The sequence below is a fragment of the Hyla sarda genome, chromosome 13, assembly GCF_029499605.1.
Source record: "Hyla sarda isolate aHylSar1 chromosome 13, aHylSar1.hap1, whole genome shotgun sequence".
In the NCBI taxonomy this organism is placed as follows: domain Eukaryota; kingdom Metazoa; phylum Chordata; class Amphibia; order Anura; family Hylidae; genus Hyla; species Hyla sarda.
The window spans coordinates 49349154-49371527 of record NC_079201.1 but is presented as its reverse complement, the minus strand read 5'-3'; the positions used below and the strand labels follow the sequence as shown (position 1 = coordinate 49371527).

General features: G+C 43.3%; 1 protein-coding gene across 3 annotated transcripts in view; it reads left to right on the top strand.

The window, feature by feature from the left end:
* Nucleotides 1-13970, top strand: part of MFSD11 (major facilitator superfamily domain containing 11) — a 76113-nt gene extending 62143 nt beyond the window's left edge. For all 3 annotated transcript variants that reach the window (XM_056549521.1, XM_056549520.1, XM_056549519.1), the window contains 2 exons: nt 8809-8944; nt 12034-13970. In XM_056549521.1, the coding sequence (XP_056405496.1) occupies nt 8809-8944; nt 12034-12198 (301 nt within the window). In that variant the 3' untranslated portion in view covers nt 12199-13970. The remainder of the gene's footprint in view (nt 1-8808; nt 8945-12033) is intronic.
* The last annotated feature ends 8404 nt before the right edge of the window (nt 13971-22374 follow it).

Sequence of the window (22374 nt, the reverse complement as noted above, 5' to 3'; positions counted from 1 at the left end):
CGCCCCTAAGCCTTCTTTTTTCTAAACTAAATAACCCTTATTCTGATAATCTTTCTGGTAGAATTATTTCCTTGTCGTGGGCATCTATGCCCCTATTGATGCACCCCATGATTTTATTTGCCTTGGCAGCAGCTGCCCGACACTGGCCACTACAGCTAAATTTACTATTAACTAAGACTCCCAAGTCTTTTTCAACGTCAGTTGTCCCGAGTGTTCTCCTATTTAATACATAATCCCAGCCCGGATTTTTCTTCCCCATGTGCATTACCTTACATTTACCAGTGTTGAACCTCATCTGCCACTTCTCAGCCTAAACCTCCTACCTATCCAGATCCATTTGTAATAGCGCACTGTCTTCTATAGTGTTTACTAGGGATACCGCTACCATGCGATACCGATAATGTCCAAAATCGCAAATATCGTCCCATGATATCGGCCAAACCGATAATTAGTCGATCCCTAGTGTTTACAGCTTTACAGAGTTTAGTATGAACTGCAAAGAATGCTACTTTACTATTCAACCCCTCTACAATGTCATTTATAAATACACTGCTCAAAAAGATAAAGGGAACACTTAAACCACACAATGTAACTCCAAGTCAATCACACTTCTGTGAAATCACACTGTCCACTCAGGAAGCAACACTGATTGACAATCAATTTCACATGCTGTTGTGCAAATGGAACAAACAGGTGGAAATTATAGGCAATTAACGAGACACCCACAGTAAAGAAGTGGTTCTGCAGGTCGTTACCACAGACCACTTCTCACTTCCTATGCTTCCTGGCGGATGTTTTGGTCACTTTTGAATGCTGGCGGTGCTTTCACTCTAGTGGTAGAATGAGACGGAGTCTACAACCCACACAAGTGGATCAGGTAGTGCAGCTCATCCAGGATGACACATCAATGCGAGCTGTGGCATGAAGGTTTGCTGTGTCTGTCAGCGTAGTGTCTAGAGCATGGAGGCGCTACCAGGAGACAGGCCAGTACATCATGAGAAGTGGAGGAGGCCGTAGGAGGGCAACAACCCAGCATCAGGATCGCTACCTCTGCCTTTGTGCAAGGAGGAGCACTGCCAGAGCCCTGCAAAATGACCTCCAGCAGGCCACAAATGCGGATGTGTCCACTAGGGATCGACCACCATTTTGGACGCTATCGGTATCGGCAATTACCTTGCCGATAATGCCCCGTGCCCCGCACCGCTGGACTGGTCCGCACACCTGAATACGATTGAGCACATCTGGGACATCATGTCTCGCTCCATCCACCAACGCCACGTTGCACCACAGACTGTCCAGGAGTTGGCAGATGCTTTAGTCCAGGTCTGGGAGGATATCCCTCAGGAGACCATCCGCCTCCTCATCAGGAGAATGGCCAGGTGTTGTAGGGAGGTCATACGGGCACGTGGAGGCCACACACTACTGAGCCTCATTTTGACCTGAATCAGCCTGTAGTGTGGTTTTCCACTTTTATTTTGAGTGTGACTCCATATCCAGACCTCCCATGGGTTGATAATTTTTGTGTGCTTTTATTGTCAGCACATTCAACTATGTAAAGACGAAAGTATTTCATACGATTAGTTCATTCATTCAGATCTAGGATGTGTTATCTTATCGTCCCCTTTATTTTTTGAGCAGTGTATATTAAATAAGACCGGACCCAAGACTCACCCCTGTGGTACCCCACTAGTAACAGTCACCCAATCAGAAAGTACCATTAATAACCACTCTGTTTCCTATCACTGAGCCAGTTACTTACCCACATTTCCCCCCAGTTCAAGCATTGTCATTTTATGCACCAACCTTTTGTGTGGCACCGTATCAAATGCTTTGGAAAAATCCAGATATACGACATCCAGCGATTTCCCCTGGTCCAGTTTGGCGCTCACCTCCTCATAAAAGCTGATCAGGTTAGTTTGACAGGACCGATCCCTCATAAAGCCATCCTGATATGTTGTCATACATTTTTATCATGATACTCCAAAATAGCATCTCTTAGAAAACCCTCAAACTATTTGCATACAACGTAGGTGAAACTAACAGGCCTGTAATTCCCGGGGTCACCTTTTTGACCCCTTTTTAAATATTGGCACCACATTTGCCATGCACCAGTCCTGGGGAACAGTACCTGTTACTATAGAGTCCCTGAATATTAAAAATAGGGGTCTGTCTATTACACTACTTAATTCTTTTAGAACACGGGGGTGAATGCCATCTGGACCTGGTGAGGTATATGTTTTTTCTTCCTATGAAGCCTATCCCTATTAACTATTGTAACCCCTCCATATGCTCCACTCCCAGGTATATTAAGTCCCCCCTCTCTATCTACACTATCTTCCCCCTCTACATTGTAGGTTCCCTCCCCAATCCCTAGTTTAAACACTCCTCCACCAGTCTAGCCATCTTCTCCCCAAGCACAGCTGCACCCTCCCCATTGAGGTGCAGCCTGTCCCTACGGTAGAGCTGGTATCCGGCAGCGAAGTCGGCCCAGTTCTCCATGAACCCAAACCCCTCCTTCCTACACCAGCTTCTGAGCCACTTGTTTACCTCCTTAATCTCCCGCTGCCTCTCTGGTGTGGCTCGTGGTACAGGTAATATTTCAGAAAACATTACCTTGGATGTCCTTGCCTTAAGCTTGCCGCCCAAGTCCCTGAAATCATTTTTAAAAACACTCCACCTACCTCTTTGTCATTGGAGCCAATATGTGCCATGACTGCTGGGTCCTCTCCAGCCCCGCCCAGCAACCTGTCAACCTGATCCGCGATGTGCCGAATACGAGTGCCAAGAAGACAACACACTGTTCGGCAATCCCGGTCTTTGTGACAGATCGCCCTGTCTGTTCCCCTAATAATTGAGTCCCCCACTACCAATACCTGTCTGGCCTGCCCTGCACTCCTCCCTCCCTCCTTACTGGAGCAGACACCCCCTCTGGTGGTCACAGGCAGAGTCCTGCTGCAGTACTGCTAGCTCTGAAATGGCATCCCCCTTATCTGCCAACTGGTCAAACTTGTTGGGGTGTGCCAGTTCCAGAGTAGCCTCCCTAACACTTTTCCCTCTACCCCGTTTTCTAACTGTAACCCAGCTAGTTGCCTGACTGTCCTGCACCTCCGTCCCACTACCCTCCCCCACCTCTACCCCAGAGAGTACTTGCTCAGTGAGCAGGAGACTCCTCTCCAAGTTGTCAATGCGCCTCAATGTTGCCAATTGCTCCTCTAGATCCAGGACCTGGGCTTCCAAATGAACATATTGCACAACAATATGCACCCTCAAACTACTGTTCAACAATTGCATACATTGTGCAAGATGCACACTGGACTGCCTTTTACAACATGGAGGCCATACTAGATTTGGGGATTGCAAAAATTAACAGTAAAAAAAAAAAAACAATCAAATATTTCAATTAAACTCCCTGAATTTAAAGTCCCTTGATTTTAAATTCGTCTCACTTTTATACTTAGACTCACTTGTATACTTCACACTCTAGTATACAGACACAAAATCACTAGCTCAGACAATCGCTTAGTATACTTTCTTTTATACGCTACTCAAAAAAATAAAGGGAACTCTAAGATAACAAATCCTAGATCTGAATGAATGAACTAATCGTATGAAATACTTTCATCTTTACATAGTTGAATGTGCTGACAACAAAATCACACAAAAATGATCAATGGAAATAAAATATATCGACCCATGTAGGTCTGGATATGGAGTCACACTCAAAATCTAAGTGGAAAACCACACTACAGGCTGATCCAACTTTGATGTAGTGTCCTTAAAACAAGTCAAAATGAGACTCCGTAGTGTGTGTTGCCTCCACATGCCCGTATGACCTCCCTACAACGCCTGGGCATGCTCCTGATGAGGTGGTGGATGGTCTCCTGAGGGATGTCCTTCCAGACCTAGACTAAAGCATCCGCCAACTCCTGGATAGTCTGTGGTGTAACGTGGCTTGGTGGATGGAGCGAGACATGATGTCCCAGATGTGCTCAAACGAATTCAGGTGTGCGGGCCAGTCCATAGCATCCATGCCTTCCTCTTGCAGGAACTGCTGACATACTCCAGCCACATGAGGTCTAGCATTGTCTTGCATTAGGAGGAACCCAGGGCAAACCGCGCCAGCATATGGTCTCACAAGGGGTCTGATGATCTCAACTCAGTACCTAATGGCAGTCAGGCTACCTCTGGCAAGCAATTGGAGGGCTGTGCAGCCTCCCAAAGAAATGCCACCCCACACCATTACTGACCCAACACCAAACCGGTCATGCTGGAGGATGTTGCAGGCAGCAGAACATTCTTCACGGCGTCTCTAGACTCTGTCACGTCTGTCTCGTGTGCTCAGTGTGAACCTGCTTTCATCTGTGAATAGCACAGGGTGCCAGTGGCGAATTTGCCAATCTTGGTGTTCTCTGGCAAATGCCAAACATCCTGCACGGTGTTGGGCTGTAAGAACAACCCCCACCTGTGGATGTTGGGCCCTCATACCACCCTCATGGAGTCTGTTTCTGACCATTCGAGTGGACGCATGTGCATTTGTGGCCTGCTGGTGGTCATTTTGCAGGGCTCTGGCAGTGCTCCTCCTTGCACAAAGGTGGAGGTAGCAGTCCTGCTGCTGGGTTGTTTCCCTCCTACGGCCTCCTCTGTCTCCTGATGTACTGGCCTGTCTCCTAGTAGCGGCTCCATGCTCTGGACACTACGCTGACAGACACAGCAAACCTTCATGCCACAACTCGCATTGATGTGCAATCCTGGATTAGCTACCTGATCCACTTATGTGGGTTGTAGACTCAGTCTCATGCTACTACTAGAGTGAAAGCACCGCCAGCATTCAAAAGTGACCAGAACATCAGCCAGGAAGCATAGGAACTGAGAAGTGATCTGTGGTCACCACCTGCAGAACCACTCCTTTATTGTGTCTTGCTAATTGCCTATAATTTCTACATGTTGTCTGTTCCATTTGCACAACAGCATGTGAAATTGATTGTCAATCATTGTTGCTTCCTGAGTGGACAGTGTGACATTGTGTTAAGTGTTCCCTTTATTTTTTTTGAAAATCTGTAAGAAGGAAGGAACAGCGCTCCGTGGTGTAATAAAAGAGGACAATATGAACGTATAAAAGCTGTAAAAGCTGCTCACAACAATAGTGAGCGTATAATATAAAGGTGTCCACAGCCCTCCGGCTTAAAACAATAGTGAGAGGAGTAGCTTCGGAAGAGATGCGGGCTCAACGTGGTGCTGGACACAGGCAGCCAGAAATAGGTAAAAGCAAGGATATTTAATTTTCCCAGAATCCATTCTGGGAAAATTAAATATCCTTGCTTTTACCTGTTTCTGTCTTCCTGTGTCCAGCACCACGTTGAACCGGTGTCTCCTTCAAAGCTACTCCTCTCACCTTTATTTTTTTTGAGCAGTGTAGTTACCAGACACCACCTCTCTTCCACTGCCTGGAAGTGAATGCAAAGGGCTAGCTGGCTGTAAACTGCTGCAATTTATCAGCTGCTAATTCATTTACTACTCCACCCACTCTCCACATGTATTCCTCCCAGACAGAGAAAGATAAGTTTCATCAGAGAATCTTGTTTCTTAGTCTTCTAGTTGTTATTTTTGCAAACTCCAGGTTGGCTTTTCTGTGTCTTTTACTGAGGGGTGATTTCTATCTGGCCAGTCTGCCAGTAAACCAAAACTGGTGGAGTGCTGCAGTGATAGGACATGGAGCACCAGGACGTACATGTCAAAACAAAGTTCCAGCTATAAAACGAGCGCCTCATAGACTGCAGGTCCCAGCTGCTATCAGACTCAATAATGATCACGGCATCTGAACTATGCAGGGGGCGTACAGAGCATTGATAGGACCACCCGTGTTGGAATCATGGTAGTATGATCAGTAAAAATTTCCAGCCACCTAGAAGACAGACTAGAGAAGTAGATCACAGGTAACACTGTGCAATCTAAAGACAGCAATAAATAGTAAACAAGAAAAATATTTTAACAAAAGGTTATAAGCCCCCTTCCCCCCCCAAAAAAAATAAAAAAAAATTCCCCTATTTTCTCATTTTACAAATAAAAAAATGTAAAACAAATAAATAAATTTAAAAAAAATCAACGTGCTTGGTATTGCGGCATGCAAAAATGTCTATTTAAATATTGTGTTATTAATCCTGCATGGTGAACGGTGTAAACTTTAAAAAAAAGTCCAAAGTTGCTGCTTTTATTGGTCTTATTCCAATCACAGGAGAAAAAAAAGCATAAAAAGTACCGTAATCTAAAAGTCGTACATAAAATTATAGGGGATCAGAATAGGGCAACAGACTCCTTTATGTTAGAAATGTTTGAGTTATTTTAAAAGTAGTATAATATTACAAAAGTCTGTAATTGGGTATCATTTTATTGGAATTAACCCTCAGAATAGAGAGAACATGTCAGTTTTACCATAAAGTGCTCTGCGTTAAAAAAAAAAAAAACTAAAAGTTGCAAAAAGTGCTTTTTTTCTTTCAAATTCCCATCATAAATAATATTTTTTGGTTATGCTGTAAATTTGATGGTGAAATGAAAGGCACCATTACAAAGTACAATTGATTTTGCAAGAAACAAGCCCTCATGTGTCTGTGGATGGAAATAGAATAAAGTTATAGCTCTTTGAAGGCGAGGAGGAACGATTAAAACGCAAACCTTTTTGATATACTGTGTTCTGAAGGCCAAAATGGGCTGTGTCCTTAAAGGGGTTATCCAGGAAAAAGTTTTTTTTTTTATATATCAACTGGCTCCAGAAAGTAAAACAGACTAGTAAATTACTTCTATTAAATAATCTTAATCATTCCAGCACTTATCAGCTTTTGAAGTTGAGTTGTTCTTTTCTGTCTTACTGCTCTCTGATGACACCTGTCTCGGGAGCTGTCCAGAGTATGAGTGAATCCCCATAGCAAACCTCTTATGCTCCAGACAGTTCCTGAGACAGAGGTGTCAGCGGAGAACTGTTGTCAGACAGAAAAGAACAATTCAACTTCAGCAGCTGATAACTGTTGGAAGGATTTAGATTTTTTAATAGAAGTAATTTACAAATCTGTTGAACTTTCTGGAGCCAGTTGATCAAAAAAAATAAAGTTTTTTTTTTCCTGGAATACTCCTTTAACTACCAACTCTTCACTAAACTGTCTATACTCTCCAATCTATCCAGAATGCCTCCCACTTTGTCAGTCACTGCATTGGTTGCTCATTTACAATAGAATACAGCTTAACCCCTATATTTTTGCCATAGCTGCCAACAACCTCCTCCATTTTCCGAACCACATTTCTCTTGCTTCCGCTGTTCTCCGGAAACTGCTTCCCCAGAAAACACATCTTTATAGGCCTTTTAAAGCGTTACTGTCGTTAGAAACAACTATTATCCATTCAATACTTCCTTAATTAAAAACTAAGCATTTTCCTAATATACTTTAATTTATGTATTTATTTTATTGCTGAAGATGTGAAATAAATGTTTTAGAACATGGCTACTAGGAGTCTCTGTCTTTTGAAGTTTTGATAACAAACTCTGGTCTAGGGCTCTTTGGTCCTGACAATGAAGAAAGGGACCGAAATTCTGAAGGGAGTAGGGGTGTGGTTTTCTCTCTCCTCTGCTCACTCAGTACAGTGTATCAGTGCAGATTTCATCTCTGTGAGGAGAACACCAGTGAGATCTAGACAAGATGCAGACAGCTTGCAGCCTCTTCAGGAGAAGCATTCACATGCACAGTGACAAGCAATACAAGGTGCTAAACTATTATATAGCGCATGCATGGCTGCATTATAGTTATATAGATCATGCATTTAGACAGAAACTTGTACAAGTGTAAAAATGTTTGTGCAGACCTCATGACAGGGGAGGGGAGGAGAGGAGCTCATCACACTGCAAGCGGAAACACCCCCAGCTTCTGAGAGGAAATCAGAAAGACTCATTACAGGAATATATATATAGGTCAAAAGGTATTTTACATATTAATATTGATTTAAGCATTTGTTTTTCAATTGTCTTATTAATGACAGTATTGCTTTAACACTAATTTTTACTCCCCTTCTTTTTACGTTGTTCATCAGAACGTGATGCCATTCATTCATGCACTTCGTATACTGGTGTGTGGCTCATGTAGCATTATATGTGTTTATAAATGTTGGCTTGACAATTGCACAAAAACAAGCATCTTTACTACTTTTGTGCCCTTTATTTGCTCGTTGATAGTAAGCTTTTGTATGCAGGGCCCACACGCCTGATGTTTCAATAATTGCTCTGTGATGTCTGATTTAATCTATATAAGTACCCTTTGTACTATAAGGTGCTGTGGAATATGTTGCCACTGTATAAGTAAAAATATAGCATTTCTGTAATGTATCTAATGGACCCCTTTGGTGTTACTGACAGAATGTGTGGAGTGAAATGTGTATAGCTATTGTTTCTTGTTTTATGCTTTGCTTAAAAATAAAATCTCCCAATATATTGGAATACTTATCCTTATACTATAGGGCCCAGTGTAGCACAACCATGCAGACAGCAGGGGTCACTATTTCACTTGCTGAGATTAGACTAAAGACCTTCTTTATAGACATTTCTAGGAAGACAATGACAGCAAAGGCTTTCAGCCAGAATCCTGAATAGAATGAGCTGCAAAACATAATTATAGCTGTGTCTATAATGAACCAATAAAAGCCACAAACTGCGGAAACTATTAAACATTATATCATAAAAAGCTTCCTTTCTCTTACAATCTTGATCATATTCGAATACTATGTTCTATGACTGCACATGTCAATTCTGCATCTCTTCTTTTCTTTCAGCAAAGCCCTGGCGATGTTCACTAGCTTTCTGCTAGGCTTAGGAGATAGCTGTTTTAACACCCAACTCCTAAGCATCTTGGGGACCTTATATGCAGATGACAGTGCACCTGCATTTGCAATCTTCAAATTTGTACAGGTAAAAAATATGAAAAAAGATTAAAACATCCACATCTTCTCATCTAGTAATTCTTGTGCTACATCGACATTGCTCGATCTGCAGTCCATTTTACATATACAGAGCCAAAACTATTCAGAAATCTTTACAGGGAACCTGTCACCTGCTTTCTTTTCTCTGAACCAGTCACACTGCCATGTACCTGCTGGGAATACAGTCAACTCCCTGTCAATCCCAAATAAAGATTCAATTGTGTTGTGAATATTTTTTGAATCCTGAGCGTTTTTGGCACAGGACGAGTCTGCCATATTTATGAGCCTCATACAGTTCCACCTCCATCCTGTATGATTTTCTGGAACACAAAGCAGTACAAGGGTCTAGCAGGTTGAAGGCAGAGTTACAGAAGATCATTAGCATGTTGGACTCTTCCTCTCCCAAATGGACACAGCTCAGGTGTGCAAAAGATTTACCATTTTCAGTAATATCTCTTTGAGAATACCACCTAAATTTGCCTTGAAAAGTAGGTTTCTATGGGGGTGGACTTCTCAAAGAAAATGACCTATATGCAAAATGTATAGTAAACTGAAAACCCAGTATTCGCTGTGAAGTCACATGAAATCTGTTGTGGACAAGGGGGTGGTCTTCTCTGTATTGTCAGCATGTACATGGCTCTGTAAGCAGTTTTATGTTCACACAGCATCTTTTCTAGTGTTTCCTTGAAACATGTGGAAAAACTGCAGAGTAATAAATGCCATAGTTTACACTTTGAACTTTAGTGCACATTTTTTCACTGCATATTTGAAATCCATGCAGATGAGTGACATATCCCTTTTAAAGTTGCCAAGACGCAGATGAACCCATTGAATGTGGCTATTCTGCAGTAATGCATAAATACATTTTTGAAATAAAAAAAGTGTGCTGATTTATAATTACTGTGTGAACATACCCTTGGGGGGAGGAAAGGCGGTCACAGATTCCTTTTAAGAGGCACAATAGGAAACATGAATCTTTTCATAGTAATTAAACTTTGGTCATATGATGTTTGGGCCAAAAATCACCATTCACTATTCTGTAGAAAGTCTTGTGGCCTTGTAGTTCTCATCCTGACTGACCGGAAAAGGGAGGCCAGGACCCAGTGCTGAATCATAGATCTCCTGGGTTCAGGTAATTCCTGGTTTGTCAGAAGTGGGACTGTCAGAAGATGTTTGAAATAGGTCGATTAACACATCATTAGCCTTATGTATTAAAGGAAAACTGTCATCTGTTCATCCACACTAAACTTAATACACTTGGTTATAGTGTGGGTGAACAGGAGACAGATGAGGGGTTAATGAATTAAATACGTACCTGCAGCCCAGAGATCTGTCCCCGCGAAGATCTTCTTCCATCTTCAGTGAACTGCGTGCTGGAAGCGGGCCCGCCTGCTCAATATGAATATTCATTGCCGCGGGTCATGTGAGCGGTGTGCCGACTGAGCACTCACGTGACACGTGACAATGAATATTCAAATTGAGCTGGCGGACTCTCCTTCACTGAAGATGGAAAAAGATCTTGACAGGGACAGATCTCTGGGCATCAGTCTCCTGTTCACCCACACTATAACCCAGTGTATTGGGTTTAGTGTGGGAGAACCGATGACCGTTTTCCTTTAACCTAATACAAGACTATGATCTGTTGTGGATGCTATCCTACTCTCAAATGTTTACAATGGCACATTCCTAGCTTTTGACAGGGTTTGTTCAGTTATTGTAAATGTATCTGGTTTAGTGTCAGACACACTGGTAGTTAGTGGAAATTAATACTTATGTACAGTACTATTGAATAGTATGGAAAAAACTAAGTTGGCTCAGTGAATCTGTTAAATCTCTGATGTCTCCATTATCTGTTGTAGTTTTCCTCAACCTATTGCTCTCCAGCTGTTACAAAACTACATCTCCCAGCATGCATGGGCAACCAAAAGCTGGGCTTGCCGGGAGTTGTAGTTTTTCAACAGCTGGGGAGCCACAGATTATGAAATGCTGATTTTTGCACCTGGTTCCCAATAAAAATGGTACATAAAATAGTTATTTTTTTCTTTTGCAATAGAACACCCATTTCCAGTGCATTCTGAATTCATCTTAAAGGGGTACATTTTGTTCCGAATGCTTGGAGAGGGCAGCAGGGTTCGTGATGTCATGGCCACGCCCCTGGTGACATCACGAGGGGGTGTGCCGTGACATCACGAGGGGCATGGACGTAACGTCACTACCCCCTGCCGCCCATACCCAGCATCTAAACATGCATTAGGTGCTACACAGAGATGGTGGGGGTCCCAGTTGTGGGCTCCCTGCAATCAGACCTCTTATCCCCTATACTTTGGATAGAGGATAAGATGTCTAGGGGCGGAGTACCAGTTTAAGTGGTTGCCAGACTACCCCTGGCAGAAAAAGCAAGCCAGCACTGCTTACCTGCCTCCATAGTTCAGTCCTAAGTATGGCTTAGTAGTATAAAAGTGAACACAGGAAGCCTCTGAACCATTGAGCCAATGCAATGTATACATGGAAAAAAGATAATCCAGCTTGTGGAGAAAATAAAATCTTCAATACTTTATAACTCCATTTTAAAAAGCCAGTATATCACCAATTCATTTTTGGGTGCATGCCCTGTTGTGGTTGAACCATGACTAAGGTTGTTTGTATTTGTCCGCAGCAGATCAGTGACATGCCGGCTTTTTTTAATTGATCAATAAAACTTGACCATTCGTCCTGACCCATTCAGTTTGCAGTTATTCTAGGAGGGAAGGTGATCACTCCTTGCCATACACTTATACCCAGTGTTTATCTCTCTCCAAGAAGAACAGGTCAGTGTGCGCCGGTCACTGTGTTCCGTCAGCTGCAGGAGTTAAATGTAATACTAGAGATGGACTGTATCTGGCTTGGCATTTCAGAGTGCTACATTCTGAACTTAGTAATCAGCACTTTGCTATTTAATTCTGATTATCATGTATCTGCTAATGATTTTTTGCTGCCGAGTGCTCGTATTTATAGACTTTTTAAGTGATTCATGGCAAACAGATGCCTTTTAACTAACCGTGTGTATAATCTGCTCTTTTCTCTTTTTTTCTCTTTCAGTCCATCACCGCAGCTGTTGCCTTCTTCTATAGTAACTACCTCCTTCTGCAATGGCAGCTGTTAATCATGGTGATATTTGGGTTCTTTGGCACCATCTCCTTTTTCTTTGTGGAATGGGGAGTGGTCAGTTTAGATCCTCAGGAGACCCGCTATGGTAGCATTTGATTATGCCAATCCTGTTCCACGAGGTGCCAACATCTATCTGGTACCAGAGGCTTAGAAAAGGAACAATGAGATCTGCGCTGGTCGCAGGGCATTCCCTGGAGCCAGTCTGTGTTCACCTTAACATTTTTGGACAATTTGACTACAATGCACTCTCACAAGTGACAGTAGGGGCAAAGAAAAGTCCCTGTGGGCGCGCTTGTTAGACATTGCCAGTACAATAGCTGCTAAATTCCTTGGCCTGCTGTCCTCTGGGCTCATTACTGTTGCATGACAATTATAGAATCTGGAAGGATCACCAGACATGCTGAATACAATTCTCTGGCCACTGAATGCCGTTGACTTCTTCACACACTCCTAATCCTTTAGATTGTACCATTTTTAAGCATTTTTTTTTAAAAGAATTACTGATGGTAGTTTTTACTATAGGAATTATTATAAAGGTGCATAATTTGCTAGTGATCAATTTCAAGTACTGTGCAAGAGATTGGTGTTTGTATATTTGTGCTAGTGCCAAATCAGCATTGCTACAGAAATACTCAAGGAGGCTTATAGTCTTTACATAATATTTTTCTCCTTCATTTGTCCTCTTTTGCCAAAATGAATTTTTTTGTATGGGGCGTAGAAGACATAGTATCAAATGTAGAACCTGGTTGTTAAAGGGATGTTTCAGGGGCAATTTTCAAATGTAGAACCTGGTAGTTAAAGGGATGTTTCAGGGGATATTTTCAAATGTAGAACCTGGTAGTTCAAAGGATGTTTCTGGGGCGATTTTTAAGATTTAAGCTCAGACCCCTGTACAGAAGAAAAAAAACATATACTTACTGTCCTTGTGCCCCCACTGCCCTGGTTATCTAAGATATTAAAACTAAGCTAATTTCTTTCAAAACGAGTACCACCCCTGTCCTCAGGCTGTGTGGTTTTACAACTTGGCTTGGTTCCCTTCAATAGAATTCAGCTGCAATACCAACCTACAGATTGTGGAGAAGTGTGGAGAGGTTTGTTTTTGTTTTGTTTTTTATTAAAGAAATTAGCTTTGTTTTTCTAATCCTGGATGACCCCATTAACACGGAGCCTGGTCCTGCTCTTCTGCACTACATTTTGTCTAGGTCAGCCTTAAGGACCTTTCAATTGAGCCAGTCAGTAGCTGCAGAAGGACACTGCTGCAGCCATCAATTGGCTGCATGGGAATGTCTTTGTGGTGACACATCGAAGTGCTGGAACCTGGGTCCATGTTACAGTGTATGTCTGTCTTTTACAAGGGTTTGAGTCTAAATCTTTATTTTAAAAAATATCCCCTGGCATACTCCTTTTAAGGGGCACAATTACAGATTTTGCATTGGATACTGGAGCTTTAAGTTGCACTTCTATATAAATACAAGAAAAAGGACTGAAAGAACAAGGAGGGAGTTTTTACTCCTTAATGTGTCTTCTGTGGATACCCAAACAGTCAGAAGAATCATAAGGCCGCGCTTTCACTGTCTGTATTCACACTATAGATCAGGCAAGCTTTTACTTTTCTGGTCAGAGAAGAGAGTTAAAGGGGTATTCCAGGCAAAACCTTTTTTTATACATATCAACTGGCTCCTGAAAGTTAAACAGATTTGTAAATTACTTCTATTTAAAAATATTAATCCTTCCAATAGTTATTAGCTTCTGAAGTTTTCTGTCTAACTGCTCAATGATGATGTTACGTCCCAGGAGCTGTGCATGATGGAAGAATATCCCCATAGGAACTGCACAGCTCCCGGGACGTGAGTCATCAGAGAGCAGTTAGACAGAAAACTTCAGAAGCTAATAACTATTGGAAGGATTAAGATTTTTTAATAGAAGTAATTTACAAATCTGTTTAATTCCGGAGCCAGTTGCTATATAAAAAAAAGTTTTGGCCTGGAATACCCCTTTAATACACTCTCTTAACAATCTGCCAATATGCTGCTCCAGGTTTTGATCTCTGCTCACTGGGTCCCCTAATCATCTTGAATGCAAAACAGTATAGAGAACATAGAAAAAGTTGTCCCCGTACACACGCACACTTTATTTAACAACACATTCGGCACTGCATTTGCACCTTCATAAGATCACTATGCCCTGCATTAAACGGGTTGTGCAGAATTAGAAAAACATTAATGCTTTTTACCTAGAACAGTACTACACCTGTCCTCAGTTTGCTTGTCGTATTACAAATGTTTTCTATTCACTTCACTGGAACTGAGCTGCAATACCAAACATAAACAAGAGTGTCACTGCTTTTTAACCACTACAGGTACGCCCTGGTGTCCTGGTACTTAAGACGTACGTATCTGTAAGCCCTAATGCGTTAAATTGCTTTGAAGCGAGCGCAGGTGCTGCGGATTCTTCAGAGTAGTGAGTGTTGGCTGCTATCAGTAGGCAGATGCTCACTGCTTATGCCGGGCAGCGCCGACCCCGCTGCTGCCCGGCATTTAACCCTTTTAGACACAGTGATCAACGCTGATCACAGCATCTGAAACGGAAGTAATAATTGTCAGTAGCTCAGTGGAGCTCACAGAACCCCTGCAATGTGATCGAGGAGGTTCCCCTTGCCTGCCGCCGTTTGACGATTCACTGATGTATCCTAGCTTAGCCAGGCTAGATCAGTGGATTGCCCATCACACTGTATAATACTATGCCCTAGGCAAAGCATTATACAGTGAAAGCAATCTAATGATTCCATAAAAACTCCAGATCAAGGCGCAAAAAAATTTGCCCTCATATAGCCCCGTATGCAGAAAATAAAAATATAGGGATATAGGGGTCACAAAAGGACAATCTTATGCATACCAATTTTGTAAAAAAAAAATATATATAATTTTTTTTTTTTTTTTAGTACTACAATAATAGGAAAACTATATAAACATAATGTATAATTTTTACCATAAAGTGCACTTCGCAAAAAAACCAAACCCCCCAAACTCAAAATTGCAGTTTTCTTATACATTTTTGCCCACAAATAATAATTTTTTTGTTTCACCATACATTTAATGGTAAAATGAAAGCTGTCATTACAAAGTACAATTGGTCACGTAAAAAACAAACCCTCGTATGGGTCTGTAGGTGTAGGTAAGAGTTATGGGTTTTAAAAAGAGAGGAGGAAAAAATTAAAAAGATGTGTACTATGTTTTTCTGGTTCATCCTTTTATCACAATGACTGGTGCTGTATGATAAATATTGTGCAGCCTTAGACGCTGTTGTCTATCTGTTATACCACCTATGGTGTAGTGTTGTTTTTCAGGCCATTCATCTACTAAACCAATTCTTGCTGTTAAACTACATCCCTGATGTTGAGCAACAGTGTCTAGATTACATAATATATGATGGAAATTGTGCAAATCATGTACGCCAGTGGTTTGAGCCAATTAAATCGGGCACATTTGCAATAGAAATCTGAACCACTTACCTTTCCCAGAAACAAAAATTGCAAACAAATGTTTACCAACTTGACAGAAGAGGATGCATAAAGGACCATATTTTCTGGTACCATTTAACCTGTAAATATGCTTAAAAGGAACATCTTATGCAGGTTCTGAGAGGGTTGAGCAGAGACTGATGAGGCGTTGGCTTCCAAAACACCAAAGTCATAATTCATGCATTAGTCCCCACACTAGGCACACAGTGTATCCGTTTTGCCAGGGAGGGTTTCTTTAATTTCTCTGTTTTAGCCAAAGTACAGTATTGATATTGTATCCACAGTCAGTCAATTGTATGCACTTTTTAAACAGTTAATGTTGTTTTTTCTCCTTTAATGCAGTGACACTAGACTCCTGCTTTTAATTGTTATGCTTAGTTGAGATGAGTGTGAATCTGGATTCTGTCGGTCTGTGACATGGCACACAAACCGGGCATAGCAGTGAAAGTGGCATTTTCCTATTCTGAATAAGCTTTATGATGCTCTGTAGCCTCCTCAATCCATTTGACAGGTGTTTACCTCTTGTTCATCTTGCTGGAGGTGGTTCCTTTAAAAGCTGCACAGGATCCATAGCGCTGTTTATCTTCTATCTGTGCCATGGGCAAAATATAGAAAACAGCTTAAAACCAAAGGAGAGAAGTCTTCTTGGTCTTGAAGCTGGAGCCATCATCTCCAAAACAAACATGGCTGTGAAATAAGACTGATAGCTATTGAAATCATCTACAAATGAATTATGTATTCTTGTTTGGCATCTTTATCCCAACTGAAAACATTAAAACATATTTTTATTAACTGGGAGGTAAACTATTGTCTTATATAACCTCTCAGTGGAGATCACTTACTCGACACAGTAAGATGCCCACTTTACCACAAAAACAGCAACTAATTACAATGTGAAGAGTTCTCATCGGAATGAAAATAAAGATAATTGACATAAAATTTACTGCAGTCGAAGAATTTTACAGGTTTATTTCACACTACAAAAAAAAAAGTTGAGGATCTGCAGCTTGTATGATGCTAATCCCTGCTTATTACACTGCCAGTAGGGTGCCAACACTATTAAAGGGGTTATCCAGGGATAGAAAAACAGTGCCACCCCTGTCCTCAGGTTGTGTGTGATATTACCTTCCTTTCTTCTTAAAAAGTACCATTCACAACCAAGAAAAGATGTAAAGTTCTGAGTCTCAGACCATTTGGGAGGATCCTCATGAAAGGTAGTCTGGCTGAAAGTGCTTGTAACTCGCCCAATCTTTTAGCGGAAGTAATTGGTACAAGGAAAAGTGTCTGGGTGGGGCTGGAGAGGACCCAGCAGTCATGGTACATATAGGCACCAATGACAAAGTAAGAGGTAGGTGGAGTGTCCTTAACCCCTTAAGGACTAAGGGCGTACAGGTACGCCTTTGCTCCCGGGTACTTAAGGACCAAGGGCGTACATGTATGCCCATGGGAATTTCGGTCCCTGCCGCGTGCCGGGCAGGGACCGGACGGGGGTGACTGCTGATATCTATCAGCAGGCACCCCGCGTAAATGCCCAGGGGGGACATCAGGCACCCCCTGTGGGCGATCGCCGCAAATCGCAAGTGAATTCACACTTGCAATTTGCGGTTATCCTGGGTCATACGGGTCTATGGTGACCCGGAATAAAAGGGGGATCCTGGTTGTCCAAGACACCCAGAATCCCCCTGAAGGGATAGGCGTGAGGTGGCAGGGGTGCCACCCCTCCTATCCCTGCTGCTGGTGGTCTAGACGCGACCACCAATAGCAGATCGGGGGCAGGAGGCTTTACTTTCAGTTTCCCCGTTCTGCCCACCCACAATAGGCGGGGCAGTACGGGGAACCGACAGAGGACCGGCGCCGATGTCCACTTACCCTGCGGGCGACCATCGGTGGAGCTGAATTTCTAGAACAGAACTATGACTGACAGAATATTTAATGGAGTCATGAAATATTCTGTCATAGTTCTGTTCTAGAAAATCAGCTCCACCGATGGTCGCCCGCAGTGTAAGTGGAGTCCGGCGATGTCGTGCGGCTGGCTCCCTGGATCCAACGGAAGCTGGTAAGTTGCCTAGCAACATCTGGAGGGTACAGTTTGAGACCACTATACAGTGGTCTCTAAACTGTAACCCTCCAGATGTTGCAAAACTACAATTCCCAGCATGCCCAGACAGCTGTTTGGGCATGCAGGGATTTGTAGTTTTGCAACAGCTGGAGGGCCCCAGTTTGGAGATCACTGGCAGTGCTCTCTAACTGTGGCCCTCCAGATGTTGCAAAACTGCAACTCCCAGCATGCCCAAACAGCAGTTTGCTGTCAGGGCATGCTGGGATTTGTAGTTTTGCAACAGCTGGAGGTCCACAGTTTGGAGATCTCTAAATTGTAGCCCTACAGATGTTGCAAAACTGCAAATCCCAGCATGCCCAAACAGCAAACAGCTGTCTCGACATGCTGGGAGTTGTAGTTGGGTACCTCCAGCTGTTGCATAACTACATCTCCCAGCATGCCCTTCGGCGATCAGTACATGCTGGGAGTTGTAGTTTTGCAACACCTGGAGGCACACAGGTTCGGTTACCTAACTCAGTATTTACCAACCAAACTGAAGGTTTTCCAACCTGTGTGCCTCCAGCTGTTGCAAAAGTACAACTCCCAGCATGCAATGTCTGTCAGTGCATGCTGGGAGTTGTAGTTTTGAAACAGCTGGAGGTCCCCCCCCCATGTACAGGGTACATTCACACAGGCAGGTTTACAGTAAGTTCCCTGCTTCAAGTAAGAGCTGTGGCAAATTTTACACCGCAGCGCATACTCCTAGCGGTAAGCTCACTGTAAACCTCCGCCAGTGTGAATGTACCCTAAAAACACTACACTACAATAACACAAAATAAAGGGTAAAACACAACATATACACCCCCTTACACTGTCCCCCCCCCCCCCCCCCCCCCAATAAAAATGAAAAACTTATTGTACGGCAGTGTTTCCAAAATGGAGCCTCCAGCTGTTGTAAAACAACAACTCCCAGCATTTCTGGACAGCCACTGACTGTCCAGGCATGCTGGGAGTTTAACAACAGCTGGAGGCACCCTGTTTGGGAATCACTGGCGTAGAATAACCCCTATGTCTACCCCTATGCAATCCCTAATTTAGTCCTCAAATGCGCATGGTCCACATGTGTTAATTCATAGTTTTGATACCTTCAGTGTGAATGTACAATTTTCATAGTCATGAAAATAAAGAAAACTCTGAATGAGAAGGTGTGTCCAAACTTTTGGTCTGTACTGTATACACACACACACACACACACATATAAAAAAAAGAAAATTCCTGGATAATCCCTTTAACCCCTTCATGACCCAGCTAGTTTTGACCTTCATGACCCAGTCCGTTTTTTCAAATCTGACATGTGTCTCTTTAAGTGGTAATAACTTTGAACTGCTTTTACCTGGCAAAGTGATTCAGAGATTTGTTTCTTCAAGACATATTGGACTTTATATTAGTGGTAAATTTTTGTTAATACATGAAGCGATTTTTGTGAAAAACTCTAAAATATTGTGAAAAATTGAAAACCTTTTCATTTCTCTATGTTTGAAACTCTCTACTTGCAAGAGAAAAAGTCCTGCCAAAAAAATTTAGTTACCGTATATACTCGAGTATAAGCCGACCCGAGTATAAGCCGAGACCCCTAATTTCAACCCAAAATCCCAGGAAAAGTTATTGACTCGAGTATAAGCCTAGGGTGGGAAATACCTCATCCCCCCCTGTCATCATCCAGACCCGTCATTAACATCCTCATAATCATCCCCTTGTCATCATCCCACACATCCCCCCTTCATCATCCCCTTGTCATCATCCCACACATCCCCCCTTCATCATCCCCTTGTCATCATCCCACACATCCCCCCTTCATCATCCCCTTGTCATCATCCCACACATCCCCCCTTCATCATCCCCTTATCATCCCCCCTTCATCATCCCCTTATCATCCCACACATCCCCCCTTCATCATCCCCTTATCATCCCACACATCCCCCCTTCATCATCCCCTTATCATCCCGCACATCCCCCCTTCATCATCCCCTTATCATCCCACACCCCCCCTTCATCATCCCCACCCCCCTTCATCATCCCCACACCCCCCCTTCATCATCCTCTTCTCATCATTCGCCCTCAGTGGTCTTCAACCTGCGGACCTCCAGAGGTTTCAAAACTACAACTCCCAGCAAGCCCGGGCAGCCATCGGCTGTCCGGGCTTGCTGGGAGTTGTAGTTTTGAAACCTCCGGAGGTCCGCAGGTTGAAGACCACTGTGGCCTTCAACATCATCCAGCCCCCCTCTCACCCCCTTTAGTTCTGAGTACTCACCTCCGCTCGGCGCTGGTCCGGTCCTGCAGGGCTGTCCGGTGAGGAGGTGGTCCGGTGGGATAGTGGTTCCGGGCTGCTATCTTCACCGGGGGCGCCTCTTCTCCGGAATAGAGGCGTTGCCTTGACAATGACGCAGGAGTACGTTGGCAATGAACGCACCTCTGCGTCGTTGTCACGGCAACGTGACTATTCTGAGGCCGGGCCCGAAGCGCTTAGAAGAGGCCTCCCCGGTGAAGATAGCAGCCCGGAACCAGTATCCCACCGGACCACCTCCTCACCGGACAGTCCTGCAGGACCGGACCAGCGCCGAGCGGAGGTGAGTACTCAGAACTAAAGGGGGTGAGAGGGGGCTGGATGATGTTGAAGGCCGCAGTGGTCTTCAACCTGCGGACCTCCGGAGGTTTCAAAACTACAACTCCCAGCAAGCCCGGACAGCCGATGGCTGCCCGGGCTTGCTGGGAGTTGTAGTTTTGAAACCTCTGGAGGTCCGCAGGTTGAAGACCACTGCGGGTGGGGGAGTTCACTCGAGTATAAGCCGAGGGGGGTGTTTTCAGCACGAAAAATCGTGCTGAAAAACTCGGCTTATACTCGAGTATATACGGTATTAGTTCACACCCACAACATGGCTACTTTATGCTGGCATAATTTGTTAAACATTCTTATACTTTTTTACGACATTAGAAGGCTTCTATTATTATGAGCATGTTTTTAAAATTTTCTACAATAGTTCAAAATCACATTTTTGGGGGGAACAATCATTTTTCTTAATGTATGTGTGTACACACACACACACACACACACACACACACACACCACACACACACACCACACACACCAAACTTTTAAATAATTCATGAAAGAATAAAGTTACGTTAAAACCAAGCACATCATTGTTTTTCTTGTGAAATTCCCAATAAGTTTGATTTGTCACATGACCCTCTTCCTATTGAAAAAAACTAAAGTTGGATTCAAAATGGCCGCCATGGTCATCACCCCTCTTGAAAAGTTTCCCCCCTCACATATACTAATGTGCCACAAACAGGAAGTTAATATCAGCAACCATTCCCATTTTATTAAGGTGTATTCATATAAATGGCCCACCCTGTACAGTACACACCAAAAGTTTGGACACACCTTCTCATTCAAAGAGTTTTCTTTATTTTCATGACTATGAAAATTGTAGATTCACACTGAAGGCATCAAAACTATGAATTAACACATGTGGAATTATAGACATAACAAAAAAGTGTGAAACAACTGAAAATATGTCATATTCTAGGTGGAAAGTGTCCCCACGTGCAGTCACAAAAACCATCAAGATTCCCAGTGGGAGAGTGTGTGTACAGCTGTTGCAGTATATTATTACATACTGCAGGGTATACTATTGGAACTATCTGCTTAATTTATATCAGCATCTTGTTAATAAGGTTGGGGTGTTTTGGACACCTATGACACTTTATGTGATAGCAAAATTGCTGTGTGAGCCTTTCAACATATACATTAGCAGGGTCATATCCCATCATTGGATGTGAGGCGTGGCTGAACATAGTTATCATTATTTGGGAATCACCTATTATTATTATTTTTTGTTTTGTGGTGGTTTTTAACGCATATCATTAAAAATATATTTTAGGCACTTCCCCCCTCTTATTCTCATTATATACAGTGGTCCCTCAACAAACGGACCATCGTTTGTTGAAACCATCGCATGTTGAGGGATCCGTGCAATGTAAAGTATAGGACAGTGGTCTACAACCTGTGGACCTCCAGATGTTGCAAAACTACAACACCCAGCATGCCCCGACACGTTGGCTGTTCGGGCATGCTGGGTGTTGTAGTTTTGCAACATCTGGAGGTCCGCAGATTGTAGACCAGTGTTAGAGGAAGTTGTACTCACCTGTCCCCGCCGCTCCGGACTGTCACCGCTCGTCACCGCTGCCGTGAATGTCACCCTCCATCGCTGTCGCCACATCTCCGGGGTGTCCCCGACGCTCCAGCAAGGCCTCAGCCTCCCCGGCATCCGCGCTCTCCGTCGCCGCCATCATGTCGCTACACACGCCGCTCCTATTGGATGACGGGACGGCGTGCGCAGTGACGTGATGACGACGATGGAGAGCGCGGACGATGCAGGGGATCCCGAAGAGGACGCGCCGGAGCCCCGAGGACAGGTAAGAGACATCACCGGAGCCGGAGGCCATCGCGTGTTGAAATTATCGTATGTGGGGGCCATGTAGGTCAAGGGGTTATCTTATTTGCTGGGAATTTGCTGGGAATTATATTAGCAGGTCTGCATATTACCTTTATTGTATAGGCGAGTTGCATCTCCAGGCTGTGGCATTGTGCCGCCATATGGTCTCCTCATGCTGCCGCCAACTCCAGACTGTGTCATTTTGCCACCTTATG